The 18750-nt window shown below is 35.4% G+C and overlaps 1 protein-coding gene across 4 annotated transcripts; it reads left to right on the forward strand.

Annotated features, from left to right (window-relative positions):
- Positions 1 to 2829: 2829 nt before the first annotated feature.
- Positions 2830 to 17048, forward strand: LOC109067901 (vezatin-like). 4 transcript variants are annotated; one of them, XM_042743203.1, is made up of 12 exons: positions 2830 to 3002; positions 5749 to 5886; positions 7545 to 7634; positions 8945 to 9129; positions 9201 to 9482; positions 10485 to 10634; positions 10732 to 10879; positions 11826 to 12154; positions 12318 to 12511; positions 13930 to 14027; positions 15145 to 15349; positions 15779 to 17045. In XM_042743203.1, exons 1-12 carry the CDS (start codon positions 2967 to 2969, stop codon positions 16285 to 16287), a joined length of 2364 nt encoding a protein of 787 aa, XP_042599137.1. In that variant the 5' UTR covers positions 2830 to 2966; the 3' UTR covers positions 16288 to 17045. The 4 variants fall into 4 exon arrangements, with proteins under 4 accessions (XP_042599137.1, XP_042599148.1, XP_042599135.1 ...); XM_042743214.1 differs by having other exon boundaries at positions 2831 to 3002; positions 10497 to 10634; positions 15779 to 17044; XM_042743201.1 differs by lacking the exon at positions 2830 to 3002 and adding an exon at positions 3052 to 4618 and having other exon boundaries at positions 15779 to 17048.
- Positions 17049 to 18750: the final 1702 nt, after the last annotated feature.

Genomic DNA, 18750 nt, shown 5'->3' on the forward strand with positions numbered 1-18750 from the left:
TCGCAGCCTTTGGGAAGTCCGATCCATTTAGTGAATCGGTTCGTTGAACAGATCAATGAATTGTTTCAACAAACTGATTCAGTTATTCGCGTCTTCATCCATAAAGGAAAAAAAAGTGAACGTGGCTTATTATGTCACCTAAATAATGGTTTCTTCAAGACGTGATATGCGAATACACATGTTTGGACAATTATATTGCCCACATTATAATTTCAGCCTAAAGTGCTCATAACAAAGAAGGAAATACACATTACACAACCACAAGCAATTAAATATGATATATTTTTTTAGTAACGTGTCCACCTTATTCGCAGTATCTAATTATCAGGTAATATCCATTTTCAATATTATCAACCGATTTCAGGGCAGAGTTCAGTCCTGCGCGATTCGGTATGACAGATTCCTTGAAAGGAACCGAATCCAACGAACGATTCGCTGATCACCGTCAGAGTTTGAGAGTTATGAGATAAAAAGTTATGAATAAAAAGTAGATGTTACTAATGCGGTTTGTGGCAAGAAAAAATTAGATGGTTACGAGTAGAAACAGAAATTAATTTATCATTATTCCTGAACGGGGAATATAAAATCTGAGAACAGTGTGGATGATGCATTATAATTCACAGACTGTTTTCATGTGTCCCGTTGAGTAATAATCATGAATTTATTTCTGTTTCTACTCGTAACCAGACTATCATCTGATTGTACAACAGGTCATTAGTTACTTTAATTAAATTTTATTGAAAACATTTAAATTTACAATCATGGTAATGCTAATGTATAATACAAACAGTTTACAAATAAAATACAAAACTCACATAGGCCTACACAGTATCAGTACAATTCAAATGTAAATAAAGAAAACAAATAAATGACTGTCACACAGACATCACAGCAAATTGTTTTTAGATAATTTAAAAAATTATATGAAAATCTATAAATTAATAAAGACTTCCTGGAAACGAGTGTGGCTAAACCACTACATTTTGTCTAATAATAATTTCCGATGTAGTAGAAGTAAAATTGTACGTTTTAAAATATCATATTTTAGAATAGCATACTCTTAACCATGAAGTCAAACCATTTCCATAAAAAGGACTTAAAGGGATAGTTCACCCAAAAATGGAAATTCTGTCATCATTTTCTCACGCTCATGTCATTCCAAACTTGTATGAGTTGCTTTCTTATGTTGAACACAAAAGAAGATATTCTGAAGATTGCTGGTAATCAAACAGTTGGTGGTTCCCATTGACTTCTATAGTATGGGTGAGTAAATGATGACAGAATTTTCATTTTTGGGTGAACTATCCCCTTTTTTTAATTGAAGATATAACATTCATAGGGGATACAATCAAAGCAATAAAATACATACACAACCAGAATACAAAACAATAAATACATAAAGAATAATAGAAATGAAATAAAAACAAAAAATAAAAAAGTTAAACATCTTTTTTTAAATAAATAAATAAATCATAATAAAAAAAAATAACTTAAATGAAAAATTACACATAAAATGTCAACTTCAAAGAATAAACAGAAGGAATCCCCCGCATCAAAGTCATTATTTTTTCCATCAATAAAGTAGTTTTAGTGGCTTTCTTATTAAGTGGAGAGCAGAGAGATTCATAAAATAATTTCAAATCAATACAAAAAAATCCTAAAATTGGGCATACAATCAACAACTTTACATTTGTGAAGATGAAATAGGCCACAAAGAGTTAAGTTTTAAGATATCATAGCTCCTTTGAACCTGAATCCAAAATTAAAAATAGTACATGAATTATCTCAAACCTAAAAAGTTTGTTGTGAGCTGAGAAAAAAAGCCAAGACATTTCTTTCCAAAAATCCTTTGCATAATCACATTCAAAACATAAGCGTGATATTGTTTCCAAATAGAATTACAGAATGTGCGTTGTGAAGAGATGCCCAATTTAAAATTTCAGAGTAAAGAATTACAAGGATAGTGCATATGAAGGATTTTATAGTAAAGTTATTTCATCTTGTTAGGTAACAGAAACTTGTTAATACCTGGCCATATTTTAATAGAAAGGAAAGGGTAATTTATTTTCCACTTATAAAATGCTTTAGAACGACAACTAAACTTCTTAATAAGGCGTTTTCTAATCCAGAAATTGTTATGTTTAACATTAAAAAGCTCCAGACCTCCAATACAAATTTTTAGCATTTCACATTTTGAAGATCTGTAACAATTTGCCCTAACCAATGTAACAGTTTAGGTGAAATAGAATTAATAACCCATTCATACACTCTAGGTGAGGTATCCACTTCAAAGATTTCTGAAAATTCAGAATAGGAATAGAAGCTACCATCTTTTTTTTTTAACAAATCTAAAACAAAAATGACACCTATGTCAAACCAGTTTTTAATAAAGACAGATTTTTATTTTCTCTCCACGCAGCACATTCTGATTATTCCATAAAATATATCTATGAGGGGAAAAATTGAGACAGAAGGCAAGCTTCCAGAGCTTGCTTATGAAAATGATCGAGCTTAACTGACTAAAATCACAAGCTAACAAAAAATATAAACCTCCACATTTATCAAATACCAGTTTAGGAATATATAAAACCATAATAAATTAGGGTCAGCATTCAGGCGACGTTTAATCCAACCAATTTTAAAAACTTGACTGAGAGCACTAAAGTCCAAAGCATTCACACCTCCCTCCAAAGTATTTCTAATCAGCGTCTTCCTTTTTAACCCCTTTTTAAAATTTTTATACTGTTCACAGAAATCAAGACCAACATTTCGGTAGATGTCGATTTGTACATATTTTGCAAGCCGTCGTCGAATAACCGAAGAAGAAGAGCTATGAATCATGGGAATTGTAGTTCAAGTCATGGCGTGTGTCTGCGCATTCAGCAGAAGCTGTAGGGATCGCTCCTTAATTCATAACGACTACCATCCCAGCATGCGCATCTGATGGACACATATGGCGGAGAGCTATGACTGAGGATTTTGATGAAGAAGTTGTTTTCGAGGTGAGTGTTTGATCCAGACACTTGCGTGTACGCGAGCACACAACAGCTGCTCGAATATCTGTGATAGGTGTGCAGTGAGTTAGCAGCCTGCACTTAGCACATGTAACACTCCTTCCTATGCACATCTACACTGACTTATAGCTGCTTATTAAGCAGTCTAGGTTTAATAAAATATAGATCGCGCTTTGTTCATTCATATAATACAACAACATGTTAGGAGATCTTGTATAAGCAGGGTCAGAGACTGTGCCTAAAAACACAGTGAGCACTAGGTAGTAATACCCAAAAATGTTGTCTAAGTAGGCAGGTCAGTCACAAGGTTTTGAGACTTTAATGCCTCTGAAATGTCATCTAAATTGGAAGTTCCTTAGGTTTTAGATTAATAAATGTGGTCTAGGTTGCCAGCTAGATGTCCAAGATGCCCCAAAATGCTGTCTAGGAAGGTAGCTCACTTTATTTTTGACTAAAAATGGTGTCTACACTGGTAGCTCCATAGGTTTTGGTACTGTGATGGTTGAAAATGCTGTCTGTTTAAGTGTTTTGAAACTAGATGTCCCAAAAACACAGTTTAGAGAGGCACCTAAATAGGTTTTGAGACGCCGCCAGAGTAAATGTAGACAGTTTCTGTCTGTCACTGTGGTCTGTTTTATTGTATTTCTCTTTAAAGTGATTTAAGAGCTTTGTGCATTAAAGCATGTGTGGTCTTGATCCGCCTTTATGAGTCAAGATTGGGGCTGTCAGATCAACATCCTACTGATGCTGCATCACCACGGAAACCATGCTGTCATATACATTGATATACATTACATCTTTATTCCTTTAATATGTTTGTGGTGGTAATTGTTGTAATAAATTACTGTACAGAAAATAGTCATAAGGTATATGTATTGGGTAAGACTGTAACAATTAGTTTTTCCAGGATCAACTATTTCATAGTCGATTCCAGCCAATGTTAATCTATTAAATAAATAAATCGCTTGACAGTTTGAAAGATTTTATTAAAAAGCAGCTTTAGATGATGGATATGGGTTTTTAATCAGCCAATGATTCTTTTTCTTTCTTAAGAAAAAAAAAATCACAAGCACATGGAAATTCATTGGTCAGAAATGATGGAAATCCTGTAATTTTGTGTATTTAGCGTAGTTGTTTTGGCGATATGTTGTGCTGGTCAGATTTTTGAAATGCTTTTACAATGCTGTATATCATCACATGCAACCCAGACTTCAGAACAACAAAAACAGTGGGATTCAGTTTGCTCTCATTTGGTGACCTAAAATCAGTTATTTTGCCGCAGGCCAGTTTAGCTGCTCTCTCACATCAATAAACACGCCGACCGATTCCTCTCACTGCAAATGAGCTTTAGAGCAAAAAGATCCAAAGTTCGCGATGGGTGGCAGGCTGTACCTCAAAGCAGGATTTGACTGAAATAAGAGTATGAGAATTATAAACCTCTTAAGCAACTCAAATCCAGAGGCAATGGTAAGCAGTGGAAACGAGCCTGTGATTCTGGATTCCTGTTTGGGAACTGGGACCTTTAAGAGTGTCGGATCTACTTCCTCTGTTGAGCGATGGTGCGTTTGAGACGATGCAAGACAAGAGTGAGGGACATGCGAGAGGTAAGGGAGGAACAAGGCAGGAGAGGATGTTGTTTGTAGTGTTTCTGCTCTGAGAGAGAGCTCAGCCCTTAACTTCCTGAGAGAGATATCTGAATCATCACCCCTCTTTCTCTCTCCTCCCTTCTCTCTATATTACTTTCACTCATTTGTTCATCAAGTTATGATTCTTATGTATGTGTGTGTGTGTGTGTGTGTGTGTGTTTTCTCCACTAAAAGAAGGGGTGCTTCTTTGGGTGACAAACATGAACTGAAAACCTATGCTGAAATGTGTTTAAATGCATGTAGGTCAATGACTTGAAAATCAGAAAAGGAATTTTATACCTTCTGTAACTTGTATTACACAAGTTCTGTGGGGAACAAATTAGATTTTTTAATTTTTTAAATTGTTTTTTTTTTTGATTTTTTTGTTATTTTTTTAAGGTTTGTGTGTGTTGCCTGTGCTCTGAAGTTGGAATGCTCTGAATGAATAAACAAACAAAAACTAGAATAAATAAATACATTAATTAATTAATTAATTAAATAGTGGAGCAGTTTTGTTATTATATTTCAAATATTATTAGGCTAATATTTGAAACTTTTGTCAGCCAAATGTAAGTTTTGTGCTATAACAAACATTAGGGGTGCACGATAAATATTGGCCGATAATTAATGCGCATCTCATCAGTAAAGCCGGTTCTCTAATATTTATTTAGGTGGGGCATGATATAAAGCAAAAATGTAGAATGTCTAGAAACCGTTTTTTCCGGGTAAGTCAGTGTGTTAATATTCAGCCTTTTTTTTTTATTATTATTCTACACTTTTATGACATGTCTAGGTTAGTTCAGGCAGTCAAATGGAAAAACCTCAATAAAACCTTATTTTATTAATGACTGACAAAAAAATGTTTTTTAAAATTTTTTTGAAAGTAATGCTTTAGGGTGTTTACATTTGCATATTCAGGATGTAATGTTATTACTTTTTGTTTGGTGGTTGCACCACTTGACATTTTTGTCAAAAAATGTTTCAAAACCCTGTTAAACCAAAACAAATATACGATTCCATAAAAACTTGAATTTATAAATAATTTTTCCTCATTCTTATTTGTCGTTGACCCATGTTTATATAGAGTTGTGTCTCTGTGGCCCCTCCAGAACTCTCCGCTGTTCCAGTACTTGCAGGATCTAGGACACACAGATTTTGAGGCATGTTCTCCCGTTTCTCAGGAGGAGGAGCCAAGCGCTGGTGGAGAGGAGGCGCAGTATCCTCAGGATATCCTCCCTTCTCGCAGAGTGAGTGTCAGCACCTATCTTTCCAATACGCTGACCGTACTTACAGCAACTCCAGTCTCTAAAGACGCTTGTCTGTATAGTGTTTACTGAAAGAACTTAATCCTTGGGAAAAACAACACATTTTTGTAAACTTGAGCTGTGGTGCTGGATTAAATGCTAATCTGAATGCTGTTTCATAACCAACAGCTTTTGAAACACACATTGAAAGATCAAATTAGAATCAGACGGATCCAATAATAAATATTCTGTACCCGATAATAAAAAATGTATCTATAATTTAAAAAAAAGTGTATTACAATTGGCTTCTTTTCTAATAGTCACCAGTGTGAGACTGTGAAGGCTGGTCTCATGGTCACCTCAGGAACAGGAAGTGATGTGATTAAGTGAATGATTAAGAATTGTCCAGTCTTGTTTGGGAATGTGCTGAAAATCCCCTTAGTGTGTAAATAGAGCTCATTCATTTGGCAGAACAAAATATTGTTTGTGTGTGTGCAACCACACTTTATTTTAGAATTTCTTTGGAAAGTTTCCACAGAGAACATCATTATTGTCATTAGTTTACACAGTTCAGGCTGTCCCTGTTTGTGTGTGTTCCCAGTCTGCAAAGTGTCTCTCTCTCACACACACACACACACACACACACACACAGTCTCTTTCTATTCTTCAGTTGTCTGACACACACACACAAAGCATCTAGAATGTGAGTCTTACAGCAACGGAATACTAAAGGCGTGAAGAAAGAAAAGAAGACAAAACAGGCAGAACCTCCTCAGTGTGTGAGCCTGAATGCACATTATAATTTCTTTCTGATTTGCTACACGCTTGTTCTAACATTTTAAGATATTAAAAATCTGAAGTGTGTCAATTTAAATGTTTTGTTTTCTCAGTGTCTGTGTTTGTTTCAGAGAATGTTTAGTATGTAGGTTAAAATGTTGAAAACCACAGACGTGTGGTTTGTGTGATCATGACCCAGACAGGAATCAATAATCGCTCTGTGGACTGTTACTCAAGAGGACATAATAAACATACCAGCATAATAAAGCTGTATATGAAAGAAGATGTTCTCCAAGGCTGCATTTATTGGATACAGTACAAACAATAATATTGTGAATTATTATTACTATTATTACATTACTAAAATAATTTTCTATTTTTAATTGTATTTTATTCCTGTGATGGTCAAGCTAAATTTTCAGCATCATTACTCCAGTCTTCAGTGTCACATGATATTTCATAAATCATTCTAATATGTCGATTTGCTGCTCAAGAAACATTTCTTATTATTATCAATATTTACAATGGTTGTGCCTAATGTTTTTGTGGAAATATTAGTTAGTGGCAGGTAGTTTTGTTTTGTTTTTGCTTTTTGGACAAAGGTAGGTAGTTTTTTTTTTAATGAGTGCAAGATGAGTTTGATGTACTATGTAGGCATGCTCACACACAAATCTTTCTCTCCCATCGGTCCAGAGAATTTATATATTGTAGTTTCTGTGCCATTACAACCATTATGTCATTGAAATATGACTGCCTGTGTTCACATATTAACACTTATTAAGTATTTAGTTACTTGTTTTGCTCTGATAAACAACAGCATGAGCTATGTTAGTCTTCCTCAGAAATCTAGTGTGCTTTAGGCATTTATTTGTGTGTTTTTGCAGAAAGGTGGTGTTTGGAGGCTGGCTGATGCTCTGCGCAGTCTGAATCCTCTGCATCGAGACAGCGCCACCCGCTGGCAGGAGCAGCAGCTGGTGAGAATCAAGCTCAACATACAGCTGGATTTCAGTCATGCATTAAATATGCATAATCACATCAAATATTTAAGGGGGGGAATAGTTGTTTGCTGGTGTGCAGGGTTGCCAGATCTGCTCAAGAAAACCAGCCCATTGGCCAGTCAAAATGAGCTCAGTTTGACCAATTAAACTATCCCAATTTCTAGCACAAATACCCAAACTCTAAATATGCTAATTCCATACCCAATATTTTAGAGTTACTGTTATTCACAATTTTAACTTAAAAATCACAATATAATAATTATCATGAACATAGTGTTTTGGTAGATAAAAACATCTTATGTTAAAGGGATACTCCACCCCAAAATGAAAATTTTGTCATTAATCACTAACCCCCATGTCGTTCCAAACCCGTAAAAGCTTCGTTCGTCTTCGGAACACAATTTAAGATATTTTGGATGAAAACCGGGAGGCCTGTGACTGTCCCATAGACTGCCAAATAAATAACAGAGTCAAGGTCCATAAAAGGTATGAAAGTCGTCATCAGAATACTCCATCTGCCATCAGACGTGCAATCTGGGTTATATGAAGCAACGGGAACACTTTTTGTAAGCGAAGAAAACAAAAATAATTTTCTTTTTTTAACAATTCCTTTGTCAACAGTCTCCTCTGAGTCTCTCCATATCACCGTATGCTCTTCTGTGTCATCCGCGCCACAAGGATGCGCTGTTTCTAAGTGTATTTAGCTTTGATTTGAAAGAAAACAGCACATCCTTGTGGCGCGGATGATACAGAAGCGCATATGGTGATATGGAGAGACACAGAGGAAACCGTTGGCAAAGGAATTGTTGAATAAAGTTTTTTTTCTTCGATTACAAAAAGTGTTCCCGTCGCTTCATATAACCTAGATTGCACGTCTGATGGCAGATGGAGTATTCTGATGACGACTTTCATACCTTTTATGGACCTTGACAGTTTGACTTACTTGCAGTCTATGGGACAGTCACAGGCCTCCCGGTTTTCATCCAAAATACCTTAAAAAAAATTATCAGTTAAAGCTGATTTCTGTCTAAAGTGGATTTTTTTTCGTTTTACTTACCTTTTTTCAAAAAACATTGATTCCATCTCCATAGGGTTTGCTTAATCTAACTGATACTAATCACTTTATTTCATAATCAATTTGATAAAACTGAGATTCAGAGACCAAGATCTTGTCGTGCATACAGTACAGAAACCCATTATTGCTGCAAGGCAGTCGAATGATTCAATAATTAGATTAATTTGCTGCTGCAGAAAGATTGTGTTCAACTGTGTTTGTGTTCCGGCAGGACGCTGCCTTCCGCCGGTATTCTCTGCGCTGTCTGTTATCTCAGGATGTGCTGTTGCAAGAGGATGTTGAGCTGATCGAGCTCTTGGATCCAAGCGTGCTCTCTCTGGGCTCTGCTGATACCGTCTGCCCCAGTGCCAGCACTGCTGTGCCAGCACCACGCTACCTCTCGCCACCCTCTAGATGGTACACACCCACTGCAATACCAACAAAAACACCTTAGGTTGATATATTACTGATGTGTTTCTGTGTTTCAGGGATGTGTCTGTTTTGGTGGGGCTGCTAGCTGTCCTGCTCGGTGTGTGCTTGTTGTACCCTGACCACGAGCAGGCTCTGTGGCTGTGCGTAGTCCTGGTGTGTGTTACGTGTGTGTGTCGTGGTCTGTCTCTGTGGCGTAAGGCCGTTCTTCAGCGTCGCCTCCAGTCTTTGGCTCTCCAGCTGGAGGGTTTGGTGAACAACAGCCGAACACTGACCAGTCTGTCTCGCAAATCACTGCGACTCATACAGGAGACAGAAGTCATCTCACGAGGATTCACCCTGTAAGTGTCCCCCCCCACACACACACAGACCCCAACCACTTTAGTCACATCTTATTTTATGTTTGTTTATGTGGTGTTATGTGTGGAAGCTTTTCTCTGCCACAGAATGAAAAAGAAGTATGACTTCATATCTCATAATTCTAAACTTTTTTTCTCACAACTATGAGATTCTAGCTTAAAATTCAAACTTTTTTCTCAGAACTGCAAGTTTGTGTCTCACTGTTGTTAGTTTCGTTTCGTTACATTTCGCAGTTTTATTTTTTTCTCTGAATTCTGAGTTTATTGTTTTTCAGAGTTTGACGGTTTTTTCCTAAATACATAATGTTGCATGTTGAGTGTAATTTGTCTTTCACTAGATCCAGTAAGTGTAATTATTATTAGTAATATTGCTGTTCAAATCTTTATGGCCAGAGAGATTTATTACTTTAAAGAAATTCAATCTTTTATCCATCAAGGATGCATCAAATTGATAAAAAGTGAAAGTAAACATTTTTACACTGTCGTAAAAAAAACTATTTCAAATAAATTATGTTCTAAATCTTTAAAATAGTGTAGCATGATTTAAAAAAAAACTGTTTTCAAAATTGATAACAATTTTAAATGTTTCTTGAGCAAATCTTGAATGATTTCTGAAGTTGTATAAAAAAGAAATGAGCACAAAATCAGTATAAAACGCTTAGCTATAAATTACATTTTATATATATATATATATATATATATATATATATATATATATAATATATATATATATATATATATATATATATATATATAAATGGAAAACAGTTATTTTAAATTATGCTATCATTCTTTCAAAAAACATCTTACTGACCCAAACTTTTGAACTGTAGTGTATCAGTTTGTCATTATTTATGTAATTTTTGTGTTTTGTGTGTTACATTGTTACATAGTGTCTAGTAGTGTTATATGTGTTGTTTGTGATGTGTGTCTGCCCTGATGGTTCTCGGACGTCTGCACATTTGGATCACATTTCACTTGTCAATTACTCGACAGGGTGAGTGCCGCCTGTCCCTTTAACAGGGCGGGGCAGCTTCGCAGCCAGCAGCTGATTGGTCTACGGAAGGCGGCCTATCAGAGTCTTCGCTGCGCGTTCCGAGCCTCTCGCCTCGCCACATGCGTCATGCTCAAGTCATATCCTGATCCAGCAGCAGCAACTGTGATGAACTGCTTTTACAATGTGATTTCAGAACATTTAATTCACTTGGTTGAGTCCTTGACTGTGTTTTACATTTCCACTGAACTCAGAGATTGACAATGTCACCAACTACGTGTCCACCGTGCCAATCAGAGAGCTTGGTCTCGGTCTGGGGGTGGAGCATCTCTCTGACGAGCAGGCGCAAGAACTGACCAATGATTACAGTCTGCCTTCACTCAAGGTACAGAACTCACACGGTTGATTAGGGCTGGGTGATATAGCTCAATTTATAGATTTTTTTTGTGTTTTGACAATATTTAGGTATGATGATGATCTTGATACTTCTCTGTCAATAAACCTTGATATTTATATTTTTTCTGCGAAATTTGTCAAAAGTATTTTTTTAAGTTGTATTTGTTTGTACTATAACAATAAAAAACTATATTTACCTGCATATATTTTTCATGAATCATTTAAAAGCACAGTGATGCTGCAAACTTTTTATTTTGGTTTTATTTTATGTATTTATTTTGGCTGTCATACAATATCTTGTGAAGATACAGATTTTTTCAAACTTTTTATTTTGGTTTTATTTTATGTATTTATTTTGGCTGTCATACAATATCTTATATATATATATATATATATATATATATATATATATATATATATATATATATATATATTAAAAATATATCATATTAATAAATATATTATATATACATATATATAATATGTGTGTGTGTTATATATATATAATTTATTTTTATATTTTAAATTCAGTTTAATAAATACCAGAGTTTACCTGCATATTTTTCATGAAACACTTGAAAGCTCATGATATTGCATGTTGGGTGTTGTTTGTTATTTTTTAGTTTTACGGTGAAGATGAATTTGGATTTGGTTTTTGTATTTGAATTTTTGAATTTGAAAGACAGAAAGACAATCATACTTCACAATCCGTAGCCCTTTCCTGTTATTTTCGAGTCAGGACACAAGGAGTAGGCACGATTCTACACCTGATGGTCAAATAAATGACATATTAACATTACAATATTAATGATGCTATTCTTTATAGCATTCACATAATCATTGTGACTGTACTGTAAATATTCAATATTTTGCCCAGCTCTGTTGTTGACATAAATGCACATCCTTCTCTTCGTCAAACATTGATTGTTTTGCAGATGTTGTTCCAGTTGTGGGTCGGGCAGAGCTCTGAGTTTTTCCGGCGATTAGCTCTGCTGTTGTCTCCGGGGAGGGCGGAGCTAGACTCCAGGCCCAGCCCTGTCACGTACAGCAGCGTCCCGTTGATCACTGACTCTCTCCATCGCACCCTGGCCGCTGGGCTTGGTGATCTTCAGCGCAGCTATGATTTCCATCGCTACTTTGAGACGCAGCACCAGTCGCTGCCCGCAGAAAGAAATGGGCGCGCTCAGCAGAAGTGTAGAGAGCTCAATTCTCTGCACACGTCTGTCCGCAGTTTACAGCTTCACCTGAAAACACTCTTAAACGAGTATGATCATCTTAGTGTTTATTGTTGTTATTTACATTTATGTGTTACTTTAAATGACAAAGCATTGCTGAAAAAGAGCACAAACTATCCCAGTATAACACACTTTGCTATAGAATAAGCTGATGAGTCTAGTTGTTGTTTGTTTTTGTTTTCTCTCTTAAAGGGTCATAATTCTTGAGGATGATCTGGAAAAGTTAATGGTTGCTAAGGAGACAGAGGAGATGACGTGTGCAGGATATCAGGAGCTGAAGGAGCGCCTGCAGCTGCTGCAGCCACACATGCAGGCCAGCACCTGCTGCTGGGACGACACACTCGCGCAGGTCGACCGCATGCTGCGCCGAGTCTCCAGCTGCCCAGGTCACAGATCAACCTCTCAAACAGTCACACCTCACCTCTTTGGAATATGAGTTGAATCACTGTTTTGTTTCATTCATGTGCTGAGTATTTTCTAAGTAAGTCCTAAGAAATGGAACTGAAATTAAATTTAAGACATTTGAAATTACTTAAAAGTAAAAATGAATTATTAATACAATCGTGCTAAAGGTCCTTCTTATAGTAGTTCACCAACAAATAAAAATGTCATGATCATTATCTGCTCACAGAAATTATATTCCAAATCTTTGTTATATTGATAAAAAAAGAATAAATTGTTACTAATAATGAGTTCATATTTTTATTAAGAGAGGACCCAATAAAAAAAATCAAAAGTGACTGTAAAGACATTTATAATATCACACAAGATTTCTATTTCAAATAAATGCTGTTCTTAGTTTATATTTTTATTTATATTTGAAATAATTGATGTTATATTGAGATTATATATGAGCTTTCTATTCAACAAGATATTGCAGAGAGCTTTGGCACTTGGCAGTATAACCATATATGAGCTCTCTAAATGACGTCCTCACAATATAATAGGTGCGTCAGCCTTTGTGTGTTTCTGTGTTAATCGTGTGTATTTTTAGAGTTCCTTATTCGACTGATTTCCCTCCCTTCAGTTATTTTCGGGAGCTTTAGGGAAGTAGGAGGGTAAAAATGGACAGAGATAGGGATGTGGTGGGTGACGTCCTTTACAGAATTAGGTCACAATACACACACGTAGGTGAAGTCAATGGTCGTGTGATTCCCAGCGTCATACGAGGACCCTGCTCAGGGCTGCTGGTTTAATGTAGGAAGGTCAAAGTTCAGCTGTGCAGTTGTTTGATGTATTTTTGTACGTCTGCACATGGATGCCAAACAACAGCAGCTATTTATAATGGAATAACTTCAGTGCTTAGCGCAAGATCCAGTAATGCATTTCTGTGGCCATCATAGTTTGGAGCACATAAAAAACAGGATATGTAAATATGACTCCAAATGTTTGTGTAAAATATTAATATGATCTGATAACTTGATTTGATTTTATACTTTATTTTTATACGGCAGTATTAGATCTTTATCTGTTATAGTTTATGCCAAAGATTTGTACTTGTAAGACTTTCTAACTGCCATCAATCCTCTTTTCTCTGTTATTATATTTTTTATCTCTTTTTTTTTTTCTAATTTAAACAGTTTACTGTGTTCTGTAGCAGGTTTTATTTTAGACAAATTTTGTCTTTTACTTTTTTTTTTTCAATCAAGCTAGTGTAGAGAACAGTTTTTGGCCATAATCATAACAATGCTATTTAATTTCCATAGATTTGAGTGTGTAAAATCGAGAAACTGAATTGGTTCTGTGTCATTTGTTGAAAGGAGACACTCATCAACAGGAAACTGTGTGTTTGTGTGTTACACAGAGAGTTCAGATCAGTCAGAGGAAACAGCTGCCCCAGATCCCCCTCCTCCTGCCCCCATTACAAGCATACAGGACAGAGACCCCGTCCCAGAGGAACAGGTACTGTTTGTTTTTTTTTTTTTTTTTTTTTTTTGTTTGGTTTAGTTTCAAGCATGAGAGAAATATTAGCATCTGTAGTATTAGTGGAGTTTGTTAAGGCTAGCTTCATTATTACTCCTAATACTTAGACATGACATGATGCTCATTAATTAATTAAAAAAGACCATTCATACAATTTACATTTAATCATTTAGCAGACTTGAATACATTTCTATGGTTGTTTTTTTTTTTTTTAATATCTGTAATTTCTTTTCTTTTCTTTTTGTTGTTGTTGTTGATGTAGCTGTCCCGATATCATCTTAAAGAAAAAAAGTCTCATTGAATGAAATACATTCTTCAAATTTTTTTATATATTTTTTTTTATATAAATAATTGTAATACATTTTAATAATGCTGCTTAATGAAATACATTCTTCAACATACAGAAAATCCAATGCTGCTTATAATACTTGAAAAATCATAGAGAGGACCCATAAAGACCTTCATGATTGTGTGTCAATGTCAGGATTTTTATGGTAATGTTGTTTTTGTTCAGAAGAATGTCATGCGGTGCAATGATAATTTTTTTTTAAAGTAAAAAAAAAAAAGTTCCTTAAAAATCTTGTTTAAACACATCCTGAAAAAAAATACCTTAATATAAAAATAAATAAATAAATTAAAAAAATCATGGATATTGATTGGGAAATATACACTGACAAAAATTTAAGGAAAATTGAAAATATATAGTTTTTTTTACTTTTTGCTACGTGATATTTTAGAGACATTTTAGGCACATGCATTTTAAACTAGATTAATTTATGAAATTATTATTTATCAATGACTTATACAAGTATTACATTTTGGCGTGACAAACAAGAAGCACTCATATTTTTGTCCAAATCTAGTTCACTTGTTTATTATTTGTAAGTATAGTGCATGTTATTTTTGTCATCAACATTTTTTCCCCTTTATATCTCACAAAGGACTTCAGAATTTTATAGACGTAAATTGTGGAACAAAGCAAAACAAACTGCTAAGATTTCAGTGTTGTCATTAGCAGATATGCAGAAATATTCATAAACAATGAGTTTGTGGTCATTAGCTAGTTGGGATTAAACAAGATGCTTTCCTTGGCCAGGAACTGGAGGCATATGTCTCGGACTCTGACTCTGAGACGGAGTGGAGAGGGGCCACGGACATGCTGTCGCCATGGGAACAGGAGCGCCAGCGCTGTGAACGTGAGGAGTCCAGACGTGTTTTACTCGAGCTGAAATCTGTTCTGGGAATCCGAACGTCAGATGGAGAGAGAGACAAGCGCAAGCTTCTGCTGTTCAGTGATCAGGGTACTACATGCACAAACACACTCTTGGTTCTTACACACTATAACAGAGTTAAAGCGAGTTCATACATCTATGATATAATGTTGCTTGAAAGATTTTGAGCGTTAGATCTGCTAATTTGCTTAAAAAGATAATGCTATATTACTGCTTATTAATATGCTAATTAGCAGCTATAGCATATCAGTGTATCATATATCTATACTATATTATTAATATTTTGAATTATATTATTTATATATATATACATATGTATCTATAATGATCTAAAATGTAAATTTAGTTTGATTAATTCTATTTTGAATAAACATGAGTTAGCATAACTTCTTGTTGCAAACTTACCTAATCATATTGATAGACTGTAACTCTTTAAAAATCTACATTTAAAGTAGGTTAAAAAAATATATGCTTTTTATGTCTTTTTTGTCATTCTAGCTGCCCTGGCTCCGTTTGCTAAGGACACATCAAAAACGGACACGAACTCTTACGAACCGCATATTTCGGCAGAGTCCATGACTACCACGGACAACCACGTCTCCCAACGAGGAGAGGAGAATGAAGGCGAACAGCAGATTCTGAGTGGGGCGGGAAGAGAGAAAGATTCTGTGACTGAGTTTTGCTGTGGAGATTCTGATGTAACTGGGGCAGCTAAAGATACCAGTGAGGAGACTGTGGAGGAAACACTGCTCTTCCAATCAGACGGGCTCATAGGTGACGGGGATGATGGGACACACCCACTCTCGCCCAGAGTGCCCACCTTCTCTGTGATTGACAGATTGACAGAACTGCATGGCTCAGAAGCGATCAGTTTCAGCTCCGCCCTGGCCGCCCAGGTAGCAGCGCGCTCGCATACGTTCACACACATACAGGAATGCACCTATGGGGACTCCTCGGAGGAAGAGGAAGTGACATCACTGCAGACGAGAGAAACTGAGGGGGACTGAAACGGCAAGATATTTATTCTCGTCCTTTTGGTTTTATTTATTGAGCTTGATTTCAGGTCACAGACATCATTGGATGTAGCTGGTGTGTGTGTGTGTGTGTGTGAATGTGTTTTTGGTGCGTCTCTTTTAAAGTGCGTATGTTTGTGTTTCATGTGACATCCCACGTCCACCCTCCTCATGACAGGCCTCAGGTACAGACTGGCACATGCTAGTACACAAAACAACAGACCAAAACCTAAACATTCACACACACTAACACAAACTCAAACTGCAAAACTACATGCCCTTGGCCATGTCCCAGATTTATTTACTGTAACAGAGGTCCTACACAGAACCAAAAAAGGGTATTTCTCACAAAGCCTAACAAGAACAAGAGTCATATTTGACCTCAATTCAATTCAATTAAAAGGAAAATGAAGTCTGCTTTAGTACGCTTAAGATTGTGTGTATTGTTACATTATTTTCATGACAAGTAAGCACTTTTCCCCCCAAATTGGCTCATTCTTTTTACCACAATACAAAAGAAATAAAGTTGTTGTTAGTGTAATGCAGGAAATGCTGTACATTTTATGTGGCTTTCAAAAAAAATATTATATATATTTTGACTTTTTATGCATTGTGGAAATGAGAAGCTATTTTCCCGCATTACACTAATTATTTATTTTGAATAAATAATAATAATAATGTTTCATTTATTTTGAATTGTGGTAATGAGAATGATATATATATATATATATTAGAATTAATTTTATTTATTTTTTTTACATTCCGATTTTTCCGTTGCACTAATAATGACTTTTTTTTTTTTTTTGTTTTTTAATTGTGGTAATGAGAATGAGATCCTGATTTTTTTTATTTTTTTATTTTTATTTCCACAATTAAAAATAAATAAAATCATCATTAGTATAATGGGGGGAATTATCACCATATCCCACCCCATTACATTAATGACAATTTTATTTATGTTGTGTTGCGGTAATGATCATAATATGGGGTGCACATAAGTGGTGGTCAATAAAGCTCTTTCTGAATCTGATTCTGGTGCACAGGTGCGCTTGTGCGACCACAATAAAAAAATGCGCTGGGTAAATAAGTTCAGACCGCTCATTTGCATACTGACATGGTTGACAGCAGTTATTGCTCAATCACTGTTTTAGACCGACTAACTGTAATGTAAGATTTCCATTCGAACTCAAAGCATAAATTTAGGCTACGTGCTGCTCATTTCTGAGCAAAACGCAAAACAGTGCAATATTTTAATTATTATATATTATAATATTATACAATTATAATCTTAATCGTACCAAAAATAGGCTTCCTTTTCTCTATGAAGATTTTGATTTTGGGGTGAAATATGACCCACGCATGCAATTCTCCTCATTAATTACAACAAAAAAGGCAAAGTTAATACTCACATCCTGCTGGATTGCAGCTGATATGTTTTCCTAAAAAAAGACAGCATCTCTCCTGCAGTGAAGCCTCTATCTTGTATGTTTTTGTGAGGTTGAGGGAAATAAATAGCTGCCCTGATTTCATTTCTGCATCAAACTTTGACAGTTTCTTTTCAGACGCAGCTGGAGTTTCACCACTGTGACAAGGTTACTGCTTCAAAGTCATTTCCAAACTTTTAAAACATACTTGTTACCAGTTTCAGGCTTTCAGACTGCCTGAAATTGCCATTGTGATTGGATTTTATCTCTGTAGTTTTTTTTTTACCCACAGTTCTTCAGTGTCATGTTTTCGCATAAAACCACAAATGATCAGGTCCTTATTAAAGTAAAAAAATACTGATCTGAAGATTTTCTCAAATAATGCTCAAGGCTACCACAGCCTTTCACGCAAAACCCAGTTTTAAACTAAAACCCTCTTTTAACTTAACACTGTGGAAAAGGTACTAAGCTACAGTTGAACTTGCCTTAAACAATGTTCCCATGTAAGGACTTCTGCACTGTACAACTAAACTTAAATGTTAAAATGAGACTTAGAATGTTAATGAAATGTTGATGAAACCAGAGAGCAAAATCCTAGATATAACAGTGTTTGTGTGTGAATTGTATGATGTTTTTATGTCTAACGTTCTCAATTAATTTTCCCCGTTGCATATGCACGACTCTCACACAGTTGTCTTGGCCATGGCAGAGACTGTCTCTATGTATTTGTCCTCACTCAACACCAGTTTTGCCTTTTCTAAAGGTTCAAGTTTTTCCTCAGTACAAAAGTGGCAATCTTGCATTTCATATGTGAAATAAAGTATGTGTACATATGTGTTCGTCTTTTGTGAGGTGAATCAATGCAGTCAACGACTTTTGAGCACACTTAGCACTGTACCACTAGGAAACACATGCCATTAAAGGAAAGTTTCTGCCATCTACTGGACAATATAATAATTATAACTACAACAATAATAATTGTTTTTCTTTATTTTAAATATATAATCATCTTTAAATATATAATATGAATTAT

This window comes from Cyprinus carpio, chromosome A4 (genome assembly GCF_018340385.1).
Source record: "Cyprinus carpio isolate SPL01 chromosome A4, ASM1834038v1, whole genome shotgun sequence".
Taxonomy (NCBI): domain Eukaryota; kingdom Metazoa; phylum Chordata; class Actinopteri; order Cypriniformes; family Cyprinidae; genus Cyprinus; species Cyprinus carpio.